Raw genomic sequence first — 16,837 nt, forward strand, 5'->3', positions numbered from 1 at the left:
GAGAGAGAGAGAGAGAGAGAGAGAGAGAGAGAGAGAGAGTCTCGTGACATCACGGTATAGTAAAAACGTCTATAATCAATATGAAAATCATTTGTATAATTATTTTTAAAGACCATCGTTGACTGCCCTTGCATGGTGACCGTCTCAGTAACACTGTTGATCCCTGGTTTAAACGGCCCTGATCATTCCCCCAGAATTGTCGTCGTCCCTGAGATGTAACCTGTTGCGACGCACGCACCCTTTCCTGTCTCATCTTCATGCTCGATATCCATCCTCTCTTCCGTCTTCCGTCCCTATAAGGATCTCTGTCTCCCACCTCCCTCCCTCTCTCTCTCTCTCTCTCTCTCTCTCTCTCTCTGCATCCTTCGGTGGCGAAATCGGCCGCCCACCACCCCCAGTCCCCAGTACTACCCCCAGCTACCAGCTACGCTCAACAGCGAATCGTTTTCTGGTGGTGCACGAGCCCTGGCAATGGTCGGGCGCGTATAAAGTCAGTCGGGCTAGCCCAGTATCGCGGTACAGTGTGTGATACCCAGTAACACACATCCATATCAGGTCGTGATAGACGTATCAAGAACGGAATCAAAGATATCTCGTATTTTCGTTACGCGAGAGTGCTTGAATAAATTGTGACTGGGTGGTAATTGTAACCGATTGTAACGCGATCGTTGTACAACTAATAGTGTATCGAGATTTCAACGAGAGTAAAAATACAAATAATATTACTTAAATATTACTGCGCGTCATGAAACCGAAGTTGTTCGCCTATTTGTTACTACTCGGGCGACTGACAAATGAATCGTGTCAGCATGGCGTCTAACTAATCGTAATTTGCTATTCGGTTCAGATATTTATTTCGTTCTTAATAGAAAGAGAGAGAGAGATCAAATTGGCAGTGACGTAAAATTAATTGGATCAGACTACGAGTAGAGTAACGAGCTGCGGCCGTGCACGACCACTGAACCGTAATGAAATCAGATATTCCTTTATTCAGTTTTATACGCGATTAATAGAGAATAATGATTGTGAAGAGCAAAGCAAGAATTATGTTGAAATCTTATTGAACAAGATAAATTTATAGAGTAGGACAAAAATGGATAAATACAAAAAAATAATGGTAATATCATATTTGAGAAATTTAAATCCAAACTACAAATAATGATAGTATAATTTAATTGTTATCTGGCTTGGATTAATTTCCTCAATTTTATCACCAGATAACGACAATATATAATTCTATCGAGAAATCTAAGTAGATACGTCAATAAGAATAAAATCAATTTTAGTTGATTAGAAGAATTATCGAGTAATATGTGAGTCTGCACTGCCTATTTGGTTTTCATAGTATTTATTAAAACTTAGTTTTTTTTTATTAAATGCTTTATACTACAAAGATCTTCATGACGAGCAAATCTAGTAATTGACGTGACATTCAAAAAAATTAGGACAGCGCGCAAGAGAGATCTAATAATATTAATAATTTCTTCAAAATAATGTTCTAAAATAAGAACAAAAAAATAAATTTTGAATAAACTATTTAGTACTTGGTGACGTGTTAACAACTTAAATTTCAGAATAATTCTTTACATAGAAAATTTTTATGTGCTTTAAATTAAATTCAATGATATGTAAATGTAAGTTATGTAAAATTAATATTCGATCATTTTCAGAACATATAGCTGTGTTCAATAAACGTTGTATGTATATTACAGAATTACCATTACACAAACCTACAAAAAATATTATGTTTTTGACTTAGAAACGGCAATGTGTAATCATAAATAATGAAGGGCACACTAAAAATAAATTCGTAGCCTAAATTGCTCTATTATATAAAATTTCTAAAATATTTTAACTTTAAGATTTCAAAAAAGTCTCTTTTGAATAAGTTCGAATATCTCGTAAATCTGTTTCATGCTGAAGTCAAATCCGCAATCCATATTTCTCTTTCACATTAGGTTTACGCGAGATATTCTAAAAATGCCCGAAATAGGCCTTCTCTTGAAACTATAAAGTTAGAACTCGTAAACTTAACGTAATGAAGCAATTTGGGCTACGGATTTGTTTTTAGTATGTTAAAAATTTGGTGATTGCGTACTGCTGTTTCTGGGTCAAAACTCATGTCGGGTTGTGTTATTTACTCAATATCAAAGTAGTAATTATATTAGTTTATACAATTTTAATAGCATATGTTAATCATTCAAATTTTCCAATTTATAAGCTAAATGGATTATTATGAACCATCTAATACTTTTCTTTAAAAAATCTAATATTCATATTAAAAGCATGAACTTGTATTTTTAAAAATATACGTGTCTCTAATTTAATTTTTCGCAAGTCAAGAAAAATCTGAACTAATCGTATAAATGTATATCGATTGATAATGAAAGTATTATATACCTACTATGTCGGGGCTATATCTGAATCGGACGTAAAGTAACGAGATAATTAATCAACCGCAAAGGTACAATATCGTGACGCAACTGATTTATTTAACGAAAGCGAATTATGCTGTAGGCAAATGCATTTTTATTATTTCAAATCGTTAATTAATGTAACTGATTTTATTGACAGTGAACAAAATGACAAACTGCGAAATATTGAAAATACTATTTGTCGATGCAAGATTATTTTTAAGTATTATATACATGCAAGATTATTAATCGAATCAATTATCACAAATTCTAATAACAAATATAACGTGTTAAATATATTTAATTGTTTCCTATCTTTAATAACTTACCTTGACGTTTGATCAATCTACTTGATAGATTCTTCTTTCAGCTTGTAACATTTATAATATTATAATAAAAGCTTTAGAGGGGTGAGCGGAGGGTATTAATAGCACTTCTACTAAAAGCTTTTATACTATTAATTTATGTGAAAATTTACTTGCGTTAATAGTTGAGTGAGTAAATAAATATTGATTTTCATTAAAAAGGACAGAGAGATTCATGTGCGGATTTCTATGAAATTGTTATTTTAAGTCGACATAAATTCGAATTGTTTCCTAATCGTTCGTTCGGAAAACTGGCGTCACTTTCCAAATACTCGGAACGAATGTAAACTCTTGTGTTTGTTCGAGAATCGTGCAAGGTACTTCGGAATTGATTACTAAAGTAGTGGAATCGCATTCAAGTGTTAAGCGCAAGTGATCACAAAAGTTTCACGATTACAGGTACAAACAAAAGCAGTATATAATATGTTGATCAGATGTAGGTCACTGACATCTTTTTGTTAATTATCCCGGGAGAGATTTTGCTGTGTTAAATTGAAAATTGCGCGTATCAATCGAGGAAACAATAGAGGACGTACAGTAAATCAAGAATCAAGTCAGCAGACTCTCATAACTTCCTTGAACTCAGACAGTTTTACACACATTCGTCAAAGTGCCGGACAAATTGTCAGAGGTTCTGGGTGATGTCCTGGAATTATGCGGCGGATGCGGAAGCAGCGATGATAGTGCTGCAACTGGCGATAAAAACATGTCAGACAAAAAGAAAGCATCGAGCGGAAGCGCGGCTACTAAGATCGGCGCAATGACAGGAATAGCGATGATTAAGGGTAAATGGGTCCCAAAAGGCAGGCGATGGCAGCTCATTGCTAATACCGATAGTGGCGACAGTACAACTTCGACCAGTTTGGAGGTATACAGTTGTATATTTTAGAATTGTAGAAAATGTTAAATATTTGTTAATGACTTTTCCTGGCAAAAATAAAGATCAAAACTTTAAGTCAATGCGGGGATGAGCAGTATTTGAAATAGATGTTTTTAATAAAATACGTATTTAAATATATTTTGTGTTTGTATTTTACATTTAAATACTTTTTTAAATATTTAAATATTTGTATTTTAAATTTCATTTATAAAAACCTTCATTTAAATTATGTAAATTTTTATATGAATGTTAAAAACGCACCATTGTTGACTCAATCTAACATTGTATCTCAACATTCACTTCTCATTAAAAGCTCAAACAGCATAGGTGAAAAAATATCAATAAATAAAAATACAGAGCTTCGTTTATAATCAAAGAAATGGAGAATATGAAACAGTGAATAAGAATTTCAACTTATTATAAACTATGAAATTCCACAGCACATGATGCAGTTTTTAACGTTTTTCGCTCATCCCTGATGCATTAGATAATTTTAAATAGGAAAATAGTATTTTGTCATTTTATATTTTGTATTTAAATATTTGTTTAAAAAGTATATTATATAAACATTTAAATACAATTTAGAAAGTATTTCGTATTTTGTCATTAAATTTAAATTTTTATATTTTTACCCATCTTTGATCAAATGTAAGAGTGACGTGTTTTAAAAAATTACATTTTATTCTAATTTATATATTTGAAAAGTTTCGTTTATACTTGCATAAGTTTCCTTTCTATCCAGTTTACGTGCGCGTTTCAATTTTATTTTCTTCAAGATAATAAAAGACACTATATTTTGTATTTTTAATAAATTTTTCTAGGGTATTTACATATATCTATATTTCATATTTTCTATTTTATATGAAAAATACATTTTCATTATACCATACTCAATTAATTTATATTTACATATTTATTACCTGAAATCTTTGTTATTTTTAATAAATAAATAGTTTTCAAGAATTAAAAATTAAGTAAAAAAAACACTTTAATTTCAAACAAGCTATACTTCAGATTCAAAAAAATATCTAGAAAATTGAGTTCTTCTTTATATTTTTTTAATTTTGTTTAAAACAAAAATCACAAAAAGTGTCACATTAGATTATTCACGAAAACTTTAGACGCACACGATAGTGCTATGTACCCTCAACACTTCGGAAATCTGAATGCACTTGTTGCGTCTTAGTACGGACTTCGGTATGCCACTTTACACTTTACTGTTTCCTTGTATTTCGCGACGATTTTACGTCGCACGTGCAACTAATTTTACATGAATATATCATAATTATAATTGCTCTTTATTTTGCAAGTAATGTTACCTTTTTGATATGCAATTTTATAATATTTTATTTTCAGGAACATTTGACTTTGATAATATTTATAAAGAATATTGAAACTTGAAAAAATACGGGGATTGGAATTTATAAAAAATCATGTGTGTGTGAAAAAATAAAATTCTGAAATAAAACTTACATAAGTTTATCGAGATATTAATCATATGTAATGGAATCACTAGAAGTAAATTGAATTTTAAAACTCCTTATAGAAAGAGTATAACTATTACTGGCGTTGGTTTACCCAAAAGACAGTTTTGACTATAAGTGCAAATTTGGAATTCTTATATACAACGTCTAAATGACATTTCAAAGACACTTTTGTGAGAACTGTCTAAAAGACACATAAAAATAGCCTTATGAGATCGAATTTTGTATTGTATTATTTGATAGATTACTGGCTTGTTAGTAAAATATAGATAATAGAATAAATTAGAACATAAAAATTTAGAAATATTAACGTAATATATGTAAATATATTCAAATGAAAGTTAACGTGTATTTATGTCCAAATAATTTAATAAATATAATGATTTGTAAATTTAAAAAAAAACTATTTTTTTAAATAGATAATATATCAATAAAAATAAATAAATAATTTTTATAGAAACAATTTTTAATGTTAAAAAAAATTAGTAAAAAAATTATACATATAGAAACGAAAAAAAATTATACAGAAGTAATAACTTAAAAGTAAATCTTTTTATAAGAACAACTTTTACAGCGGTATAATATATAATTGATCAAGCATACAAAGTAATTTTTCGTTTCTACGTTTAATTTGATTATAGAAATTTAATTAAATTTCGATGTTGAAAAAACATTTCTTGTTTTATATGTATGAAATCATATAATTTTAAATGAAATACTTTGCAAGCAAATTTAATACTAAAAAATTTATCTTTCGAAGAAGCGTCTTTTTTAACTTGCATTATTACATATTTTAAAATATTTAATAGTACATAACTTTAATTATCCATAATTAAATTTGAATTTATAAAATTAATAGATTTAAGAATAATAAAAACGATTTATTATTAATATAGATTTAAATCTAATTTTTGCACGTTTTTCGCACCCTCATTGTATCGCTTTTCTTTTACTGCAATTTGCACTTATTTTAATCATGATTATACTATATTCTGCCTTTAGTATTCATGGAAGATGATATATTTTTCAAGTGAACATATTTTACTCCCTGCTTCACCCTGTGTGAGCTCATCGTTCGCTCTCGACTATTCTACGCGTCTCTTACGTATATATGGGGCTTCATTCCAGATATGGAATGTTTTATCTACTACAAGGAACTTTGTTCCAGTATGCTATGTAGCCGTCAACACTGTGTCGGACAAAATTTGCATGATAAAAGGCAGTTCATTTTTCTACCATGAGGCAAAAATTAAAGCGAACGTCGTAACAAAAAAAGTTTTGTGGGGAGAAAAAGAAAGAAAATTTTATATTATGCATATATGAATTTTTAATATCGTAATTTTACAATTTCACGTTTCTTCGTACACGTATGTATTGTCGAGACAACTTTAATTTGCATAAAACGATTAATGTTATTATGACAGTTTTACTTAAATTTTATCGGCGTTTTTGTTTTTTTACCTCGTTTTGATATTTATTCAAAATCTATATGCGTGTAATTATAGGTGTATACAGGGAAAAGCAGAAGAGGCGCTTATTCCCCTAAATTTGGGCAAGAAAAAATATTAAATTATGAAAATCATTGGCTATGTTTAGCAGAAGTAGCAGTTTTGCAATTGTTGTAAAATTCTTCAATATGGTTTATACATTTCAATCCAGTAAAGAATTAAGAAAAGGTCACTGATAATTCTTTACTTATTGTTAGATTTTTTTAATTGCTTCACACTGAAGCATCGATATTTCAAGATAATAAAAGGGTATAGTGCAAATAATGAAAAAGATAGGAAATTGCCGACTTTTTCATTATTTGCACTATACCCTTTTATTATGTTGAATATAACATTAAAAGATTTAAAAAGAAAGCATTTTTTTCTAATTATCTCATAATTAGAATAGTTTTTTTTTTTTTACAAAAAGTTATGGTAGATATATTTTGAGTTATAGTATATTTTCTAGAGGGAAAATTTAAAAAAAGGATTTGAAATTAAAACAGAAATGTAAAAAAAAAGCCGAAACTGTCTTCCTAGCGATAAAACGTGCCTTATATAAGTATATCCTTAGTCTAACTGTGCACAACGAGCATCATTAAAAGATCTTTTACTACATTGCAAAAAATGAAAACCTGATTGCAAGCAACAATGTTGGAAAATCACCCTCATAAATTAAGCATAGAAAAACGGTATTTGCGAAGAAAAAGAGAGAAGCTGGAAGAAGAAATATTAAGAAATTTTGTTGAAATATCCTTAAAAACGATTTCTAAATAAGTATAGTTTAATAAATTTTATGTGAAGATAAAAATTTCACCTTCTCCCCTCCCTCGACTGAAATTCTGCGTACATTCATGCATGTAGCTAATGTTTGTATTTTATTACTATATTAAACGTTTAACATACAAAATTAATAGTTTTATTCTCTAAAGACAAAACGCATATTTAACAAGTTAAATTCGTCGGGTAACTGAAATTAACTTAAATTTTAACTAAGACTTCTTATAATTTATTTAAATACAAATAAATAATAAAAAGTACAGTCATTTTAATTAGAAACGAAAATCAACAATCAATGTTAAATTAAGATAAATAATTTCTATATAGTTTGTTGATAGTATCGATTTCATATGTCTTTATTCATCAATACTAAATTTAAAAGAAGCTAATGAGAATAATGACGCACTTTACAAGTGTAAAAAATTATGACGTGATTTAAATGTAATACATACAAAAGTTTATTTAAATTATTCAAACGTTTCAGCAAATATCAAACTTTTTGGTTAGCATTCACATTTTTCACAGATCAGTCCAAGGGGGTAATCACTTAATGTAATCGTGGGACAGAATCCTTGAAATCATTATGAAATTTATATGAAATTCCCATGTATAATCCAATAATTAAAAGTAAAAAAACTATCTTCAATTGTTAAGTAATCTCGAATACGAGGAAACACATAAAAAGCGAGGAAAATGTCGAAATTTAAATCCAATTCTGTAAATTCACGAAGAAGACAAATAAAATTCAGTATTAAATTAAATTAATAAGCATAGCTGTTATACGTTCAACGTTTGAAGAGAGTCTTTTTTTTCTTTGTTATCAATAATAAATTTATGTCCCTCGTACGCAGTAGCAATTTCTTTGACGATGAAATATGCGCCGTAGCTCGATAAATTATGGAAAAGTACGATTACACAATGCGAGTTTCTTTATTCATCATACACATTTATGGGTCTTTTAAAAATAAATTGAAGCACTTGTCGAATTCGTAAAGCATCAAATAATGTTAACAATAGCATTGTTCTAGTAAAACTTATATGAGAAGATTTGTTGATTAGTATATATATATTTACATATCTCACACTTAGATTCTTTATGTTATAATTTTCGTATGAAACAAATATAAATAGATCTTAATCGATGATATAATATATAGCCGATAAGAAAATGATGATTTTGACGTTTTGGTTTGTTGGGCGGAACCGTGGATTCCGTTCGTACTCTTCCAAATATCGATCCGTCAAAGGCAGCTTCTAGCGACCTCACGTAACTACTACCTACCCTCTCGTTGCGATGAAACACGAAGTTGGTATCTTTGAGTCCCTTCCTCTTCCTAGCTTCATAATTCAAAGGTTCGTTCTTATTAAGTGCTTATGGAAGACACTTTGAAACTTTAAATGAATCATTTGGTTATATTGTCGCCATCTGAAGAATTACCCTTAAGACAATATCAAATTAAAAATCATATTTTTCTTTAAGAAGTATTTATAATTATATACAATACTTACTACTTCGTTAGAGCTATCAAGATCTATCATTACATGAGTACAACAAGAATTCTCGTATCATTTCAAGTAACATTTCCGAAATTATCATATTTGTTTTTCTCGTCTTGTCTCGTCTTGAAAAAGTCGGAGAAATATCTAGATAATGTGCTGCTTGATTATTAAATGAATATCTCAAATAAATAACATGAGATAAAAATCGATATTCTTGAATGTCTCGGTATAAGATTCGAGAATCTCGAGAAGCGAGTCTAGGCGAGAAAATTTTATTAATCACTTGTTTTTGTCGAGAATATATCTCGATATCAGTATTGAACAGTATTGAATATCACTATACCGATCCGGTATTTTGTTTCTTAATAAATACGTATGGGAGGCTACAAAAACTTCTCTTGTTTAACTCGTTCTGTTCTTTACCCTGATTCTGTGTTTGCTAATTGTACTGTTTATATCCCCTTAATGTATCCATTTCATTGCAAGGTTTCATGTGATTGAGTTTTGTCTGCAGGTTTCTTTTTTATCTTAAAATATACTTAATGCTTTATACACAAATAAGTGGATTACCGCCTGTTTTTGTACTGAATGGTGTGATTCATGGTTGGCTTTCTGTATATTTAAAATGACCCCCAGAGTATCAGCCTTTTTTGAAATAAGAACATCTAGGAAGGGGAACAGTTCATTCTCTTTTATGTTCATGGTAAATCGGATACTGGGATGTTAAAGTACTAAAAGCATAAAGTTCTCCAATTAAAGCAAAAGTGGAGTGAGAATTACACGTTCGCATGCGTTGCTATATATACTTAATGAAAAATCTATTCAGCGAATATTTAGTGAGTGTAAAGCACGTTGAATTGAATAAAAAATAAATCCAACACACTAGCTTCCTATTAATTTATTGTTGGTATACTTAGTAAAGAAAATTTTAATGTTTCTAATTTTTTATTTTAGTCAATCGTCACGAAGGAGCAACAAACGGTGCAATCGTTGGTAACCGAATCGGGTAATTATAAATGCTTTTAAAAACATATATATTTAAGGTATCTGATAATTTCTAATGCAACTATTTCGCGTATATATTATTATTCATTTAATTCTTTCTTGATTTAATGCGTGTGAAATATCGTTCATTCTTATGAATATAACTTCATTAAGAATAAATTTATAATAAATTATCGTCACGCATAAGGAGGGTCCTAAAGGAGGGAGTCTAAAACCTTAAAAAATTATCGAAAATTTTTTTTCATTTTCTGATAGTAAAACAGTAAAGTATTAGGTTTTAAAATTCGAAAAATTGACGAATATATAAGCGATTTAGTAAGTAGCCGTTAGGTAAGGGATCCACGCTCAGTGCAGACTCCAGCAAGGACCCTAAACGTCCAACAAAAGAAACAGGGTTTCTTATATATACAATAAAATTTTTTACATATACAATAAACTTAAATATGTGTGTATCTATTTAAACACAACGGCTATAACGATTAGAATCTCAGTGATCTTTCAAATTTAATTCTTTCTGGAACATTGGCTTGAACGGACGTATTTAATATATACCGTGGAAAGAAAGCATAGAAGAGGAATTCTTCTTGGAATGGTTCTTGGAAAAAGCAGGGTTTCAGTTCTTTATTTGGCTATTGTTAGTCATGTACTTTTTGGAAAAATAAGAAAGGTATCGAAGAGAAAGAGATTACGAAAATTGGACTGAAAATCATAAAAATGAATGACATGTTAATCATTCTGAATCCTCTGGTAAAATGGATGTAGACGCAATAAACGAAATGTTTTCAAGATCAGAGGAGAAATTTGGAGTCAAATATATAATTTACATTGGTGATGGTAACTCTAAAACTTTTAAAGCAACTTTAAATCTCAATCCTTACTAAGGAAAATTAGTAAAAGAGAATGAGTGCGTTGGCCACGTACAGAAAAAAATGGGTTCACGCCTTCGAAACGAAAAGAAAGTGGAAAAATTAGGAGGCAAAGGAAAATTAACCGATTCTTTAATAAAAGATTTAACAATTTAGTATGGTTTAGCTATCTGACAAAATTCGCATTCCGTAGATGAAATGAGAAAGAAACAATATGAGCTATATTTTACCATAAGTGCTCTATAAATGAGAAACCACAGCATATGTACACATATGAAGAAAGAGTTTGGTAATAACTATCAAATGTTTAGTCAAATAATGCTAATTAAATATTTGGTTAATATAATTAACCATAATTAACCATAAACATAATTTTACCTTTACAAATATTTAATAAGTATTACCATATTGATAATACCATTTGGTAATATTTATTAAATGTTTGTAAAGGTAAAATTATGTTTAATTATATTAACCAAAAACATTTAATTGGCATTATTTCACTAAATATTTGTATAGCTATTATCAAACTCTTTTTTCAGTGTACTGTCCACCGGGAGCGGACAGCTGGTGCAAATGGCGTCGCGCTGAAGCCGCTAATAATCTTTCAGAATTTAATCACGATCCATCACTTCATGTAGATGTCCAAAAGGCAATAAAATCTAACTATGAAGATCTGTTATCAGAAAAATTGGCCCAAAGTGATCGAATCTTGTGCATATTTGGCTGTGAGAGTCTTTAATGAGAGTTACGTAATAATTCTGAAAGTTATAGAGACAATGAACATAATTATTGATCAACAATGTTTGCGGATTACGCAGCCAAACAGCAACTCGCACGAGCAGAAATAAAGATCGCTGAAATTACAAAAAGAAGTTTTATTGCTGACCAAAGCAACGTAGAAGCAAAAGAACTTTTTTGAGGAAGTAGAAGATATATTTTATGGACCAGGAATAGCAGATTAACCAGAAATTAACTGTAAGTATATAAAACTGTGTGTATAAATAAGTATCTAAAACTTTAAATGTGTTTTTCACGAAATCGTATTTTTTTCAAATCCGTTGACATAATACAAAAACTAATAATCGTTGACATAATACAAAAACTAATAATCGGATTGGCTTTAACTTTCAGGTAATTCAAAATAACTGTTATATTTTTTGTGTAAATCTATAAAATTAATAAAATGTTAATAATAAACTATTTTTTTTTTATAAAAAAAACGTGTTGAAAAAATAATTAAAAAATCAAACTTTTTCTTTAAATATTAGTTTTACTTAAAAAAATTTTGTAATTTTTTACCTAAAGCGAAGTTTACATAGAAGAGGCATTAATAACCTACGAAAATGTACCTTATTTTTTGTTTCAGATCGTTTGGCTTTACATTCTACAATGTCAACAGCAAATTATAATTACACGAAACGCCTCGTACAATATGAAGAATATCTCGGACAAATTTTAATAAAATCATTTGGCAAAATTTGTAATAAACTAATAAATAAAAATACCCCAAAATTTAAAGTTTATTTTAGGAGTCATAGTTAAAAAAAATTCTTAAAGTCCTATTTCTTAGCGCTGTAGACTAGGATCCCTCCATAATTGCAAGACTTTCAAAAGTTATCTCCTTTAGTTATTAGTATAGTAATTTTTCAATTCGCTTAATTTTATGTAATACATTTCTCTTGGAGGCTTACCCCATCAAAGTCGCAGTGATCCAAGCGATGATAAAAGTAGCGGTGAAACATTGCCTAGAAAATCGTCTATCAACCTGCAAACCTTGCTAAAGGGTGCATCTTGCTCTTCAAATTATCGGAGATCATCGTCTCAAATCAGAACATTTGATCCAAATGGACGGCATCAACATGAATCTTTACATGCCGCTTCTTCGTATCCACCTGGTAGAAGCTCGAGGTCAGTACAAAAAATACAAAATAGAAAATATAAAAATTTAAAACAATATAAAAATTCACCAGAAAAGACATTAAAAATACAATAAAAAGACGTCAAGTATATTTTGCAATATCTTTACGCAAATCCGTTTCGTAAATGTATTTTAAAACGTAATAAAAAGAATCAAAAATAATATCACATGAAAGAAAAAATGAAATTAAAATGCAATATATTTTTACACAAACATACCAAAACAAAAATGTTCAAAAGCACAACGAAAAAAATAATTCCGTGAAAAAAAGTAAAATTAAAATAATGTTTAAAGAATTAATGCTTAATGTTAATGTTTATTAATGTTTAAGAATTTATGCTTAATGAGAGTAAAATCGCCGTTAGTGTTGCGAACATATAAAAAATATATTATAGTACATAAAATCACGATAAAATTAATACAATACTGTACGTTTCGGCTTGCCGTAATTTATCAACTTTATATGTCGTCATCTTAATTGATAATAATTATTTACGTAATTTTTATTTAAATTACAAATACCTAAAATCTAAAATTGCCTAGTATATTGTATTTATAATATTCTGGTAAAAAATTCTATTTATTTGAATAAATAACACAATTTATTTATTATAATTAATAAAACTTTCTATATACCTATACTCCTATACTATATTTTTATAGAATTTGTTACATTCATTTCTATTTCTAAATTCTTGAACCATTTGGTAGATAAAGATTTTTCTAGGCTATGTAATATATAATGTAATGTTACAATATTGTATAATTTATTGTTTCTATATTTCTTCTTTTTTTATATAATACATGGATGTATATGTGGTTTGGAAATTTTTTACAGATCTCCTTCGCCAGCCCGTGCTGCGTCCTTGGATGCACGTTGTGCAAGTTCTGTCAGTTATACGGGCAACCTGCTAAGTGGAAATGCCTCACCTGCACAGACCTCTTCATCCGTAGCAACGGGTATAAGTTCCACTTACGGATCTTCACAGAAAAATGCCGTTCAAGGTACTTCCAAACAGACCAGACGTTGCTTATCGCCCCTTCTCATCCCATCGTCCCCACATGTTTGTATAAGGTAATATTTTGAATTCTTTATAAAAAGTGAATAACGTTATTTCTGCATAAAGAAATATATAATATTCAGATAAAAATACGACAAAAATATGAACGACTTATAATTATCTTTCTGTAAATAAATTTCTAAATAAATATTCTAATAATATTAGCTTTCAAAATTTTTATGTGTAATATTATTATGATTTATGACGCATTGATTAGGAATAAGAGATCGCACGGATTTGTGCTATCAAAATAAATGAAAATTATTAAAATTTTATTGAACTTTTATTAATATTTAAAACACAAGATAATGTCATAAAGCTAATTATTTCTGTAGCAGCGACGTTAGTCCTATGCCGCCTGCTTCTCCGCTTGGTTCTTTACAACCGGATCTTTATCAAAAACGTCCTGTCTTTCTTTGCGCTGCTGTCAGGTACATAATAAAACTTTGCTTATAAAATATTGCTGATGATATTAAACTGACGTCTTCTGTTACGTAAAAAAGAAAAAAATCGATTTTTGTGTGATCGCAGGCCAGCAAAGCATTTGGGCAGGCTTCATTTGCGTTTGAGATATGACTTTGATAAATCAGATTTAGACGTGTATTTGATCGAGGCACACAATCTCACAAGCAGCGACGAGGGTGGTTTTAAAGATCCCTACGTTAGGGTGACTCTTATCCCGGAAGTGGACAACAGGAAAAGACAAACACGAACGTATCGAAATAATCCAAATCCGGTTTTTGATCAGCATTTCAAATTCCCCGTTAGCTACGAAGAAATGCAGGAGAAGATTCTAATTTTGAAGGCAATTACATTAAACATCGTATAAGAATGATTTATAGAATAGAATATTCTCCAATTTATTTGAAATCTGAAATAACATATAACTATGTGATTAGGTACTTGATAACGATCGTTTTTCAAGAAACGATAATGTGGGTTCGGTAAAATTAGCCATGGATACCCTCGAATTACCATCTACTTCCTCGCTAGAAGTTTGGGGTGAAATAACGAGTGAAGAAAAACCACCAGAAGAAATTCAAGAGATTTTTGTTGCATTATCTTACTTACCGAGTGCTGAGAGACTCACGGTTCTCATAATGAAAGCTAGAAATCTGTTTCCTGTACAGGTAGAATATATACAATAATAAAATTATATAATTACATCAATAAAATTAATAGATTCCTTTTTTCTTCAATTATGCATCACTTTTTAAAAAACGTGACCTTTTTACTTGGTTTTGACTAATAGAAATGTTTCGATAAATCTCCAACTATAAGCACAATGATTGTTAAAAAAAATTATTTATATTAGAGAACAAAGAGATATGCATAATTTTTGTACAAAAAAATAAATATTTTGACATAATAATAGTTATATTACATAACGATGTATGGTATAATAAAATTATTTTACATAGTATACAAGTTATTTCGATTTAAAGTTTGACAGGAGAGCATCACCTTTTCTCAGTTTCGGTCCTCTGGTATAGTCAACTTCCAACTATCACATTAACGATTGATATGTAACATGTTTTAATCTGATTATAATATTTGGCATACGTAAAATATAAATAATAAAAATACAAAAATCTAAATTTATAGAATTATAAAATATTTGCTAAAATTATAAAACGTTTAATATAAAGGAGAATGTTAAAAAGAAGCCAATTTTTGCCTAGAAAGGTATAAGTAAAAAGAATAGTATTCTTTTTTTTATAGATATTAACTTTCTGAATACGATAATGTTATGAAAAGTTTACACTGCGTTTTTTTCATTATACTAATTGATTTATCCCATTATTCTGTGAATAAAGTATAAAATATCTTGTAAAATTGATTTTTTGATATTTCTACTTTAATACTTTTATATGCAGAATAATTATAGAAATTGTGCTGTGCAAAAAAAATTCATTTTAAGAAATAGATGTAACATTTACATCTTTTTGGCGCCTGCATTATTTAAAAGGCAAACAACATGACTAAAATACATCTCCCTTATTCCATTTTCATCTGAAACATTTTTTCTATCATAAAAACCATGCAAGATATTTCAAATACTCAAGTTAGGTAGGACACCTTGCATATCGTCAAATTATTTAGTAATTATTTTAAATAATAAGCGCTTTAAATATGTGACGCAGGACAGAGAAACATTGGATCCGTTTGCGAAAGTTAGTCTTCTCTGTGGACAAAGAAAAATAAGAAAGAAAAAGAAAACAGCTGTTAGAAAGGCTACGGCACATCCTGTTTGGAATGAAGCAATGTCATTCGATGTACCTGCCTCATTAATTGAAACGTCGGCTATAGAGGTATATATTTAACAGTCGATATATTTTTTAATACATAATTAGCAAATAAACACATAAGTCAAATGAAATAAAAAAAATTAATTTATACATAATTATGTCTATGTAAGATATGCGTGATGGACTCGAGCAGTGAATTCGGCGGAAACGCTATCATTGGATCCTGCATCATTGGGCCGGTTACAAGTGTGGATAGAGGTAACAGTCAAGGACGAGAACATTGGCTTCAAATGACGCAGTCTCCGAGGAAGCAAATTGCCGAGTGGCACACGCTACGCTAGTTTGATCATCGTTGCGATCTAACCGTTATTTGATTGCCCGAATAAATTCACGTCCTTCATCGAAGGAATTACAATCTATATCGTCATGTTACGTCACATAACAAAGATCGATAACGTATGAAAATTATAGCGATTGTATGTAAAACGGCAAAAAAAAAATATGTATTTCCCGTGTCTTAACAAATATATATAAAAAAAAAAAGAAACAGAATTTCATGACGCGTCCAGAAATCGTTCTTCTGCGTATTATAGATATATTGATGACTATTAAAGATCCATAACATTTCGTCGTATTTTGAATGTCGATGTTCATAAGAAGAAAAGAAAATAATATTCATATAAATAATCTATATCCATATAACAGAGATTAAAACAAGCACTATACTTCTATTTTTATTCATTGCACAACAATTTGATCTATACGCGCAGTCCAACTGCGCATTTCTTAATTTTGGATACCTAAACGATTTAGAGACGTATTTTT

The 16,837-nt window shown here is 29.5% G+C and overlaps 1 protein-coding gene across 3 annotated transcripts; it reads left to right on the forward strand.

Moving 5' to 3' along the window:
- The first annotated feature begins 510 nt into the window (after positions 1-510).
- Positions 511-16,557, forward strand: Sytbeta (Synaptotagmin beta). 3 transcript variants are annotated; one of them, XM_018541973.1, is made up of 10 exons: positions 511-704; positions 3,195-3,647; positions 9,865-9,916; positions 12,470-12,692; positions 13,541-13,777; positions 14,099-14,194; positions 14,295-14,568; positions 14,663-14,893; positions 15,908-16,075; positions 16,183-16,557. In XM_018541973.1, exons 2-10 carry the CDS (start codon positions 3,486-3,488, stop codon positions 16,351-16,353), a joined length of 1,614 nt encoding a protein of 537 aa, XP_018397475.1. In that variant the 5' UTR covers positions 511-704; positions 3,195-3,485; the 3' UTR covers positions 16,354-16,557. The 3 variants fall into 3 exon arrangements, with proteins under 3 accessions (XP_018397475.1, XP_018397474.1, XP_018397472.1); XM_018541972.1 differs by having other exon boundaries at positions 687-704; positions 3,179-3,647; XM_018541970.1 differs by lacking the exon at positions 511-704 and adding an exon at positions 3,063-3,096 and having other exon boundaries at positions 3,179-3,647.
- The last annotated feature ends 280 nt before the right edge of the window (positions 16,558-16,837 follow it).

Source organism: Cyphomyrmex costatus, unplaced genomic scaffold (assembly GCF_001594065.2).
Source record: "Cyphomyrmex costatus isolate MS0001 unplaced genomic scaffold, Ccosl1.0 scaffold300, whole genome shotgun sequence".
NCBI lineage: Eukaryota > Metazoa > Arthropoda > Insecta > Hymenoptera > Formicidae > Cyphomyrmex > Cyphomyrmex costatus.

What these genes read in the sequence shown, in the direction of transcription:
- Sytbeta (XM_018541973.1), top strand. Translation starts at nt 3,486, where the DNA reads ATGTCAGACAAAAAGAAAGCATCGAGCGGAAGCGCGGCTACTAAGATC. An exon ending in ATCGTTGGTAACCGAATCGG is followed by an intron (nt 9,917 to 12,469) that starts GTAATTATAAAT and finishes TTTCTCTTGGAG; the next exon opens with GCTTACCCCATCAAAGTCGC. An exon ending in AGAAGATTCTAATTTTGAAG is followed by an intron (nt 14,569 to 14,662) that starts GCAATTACATTA and finishes CTATGTGATTAG; the next exon opens with GTACTTGATAACGATCGTTT.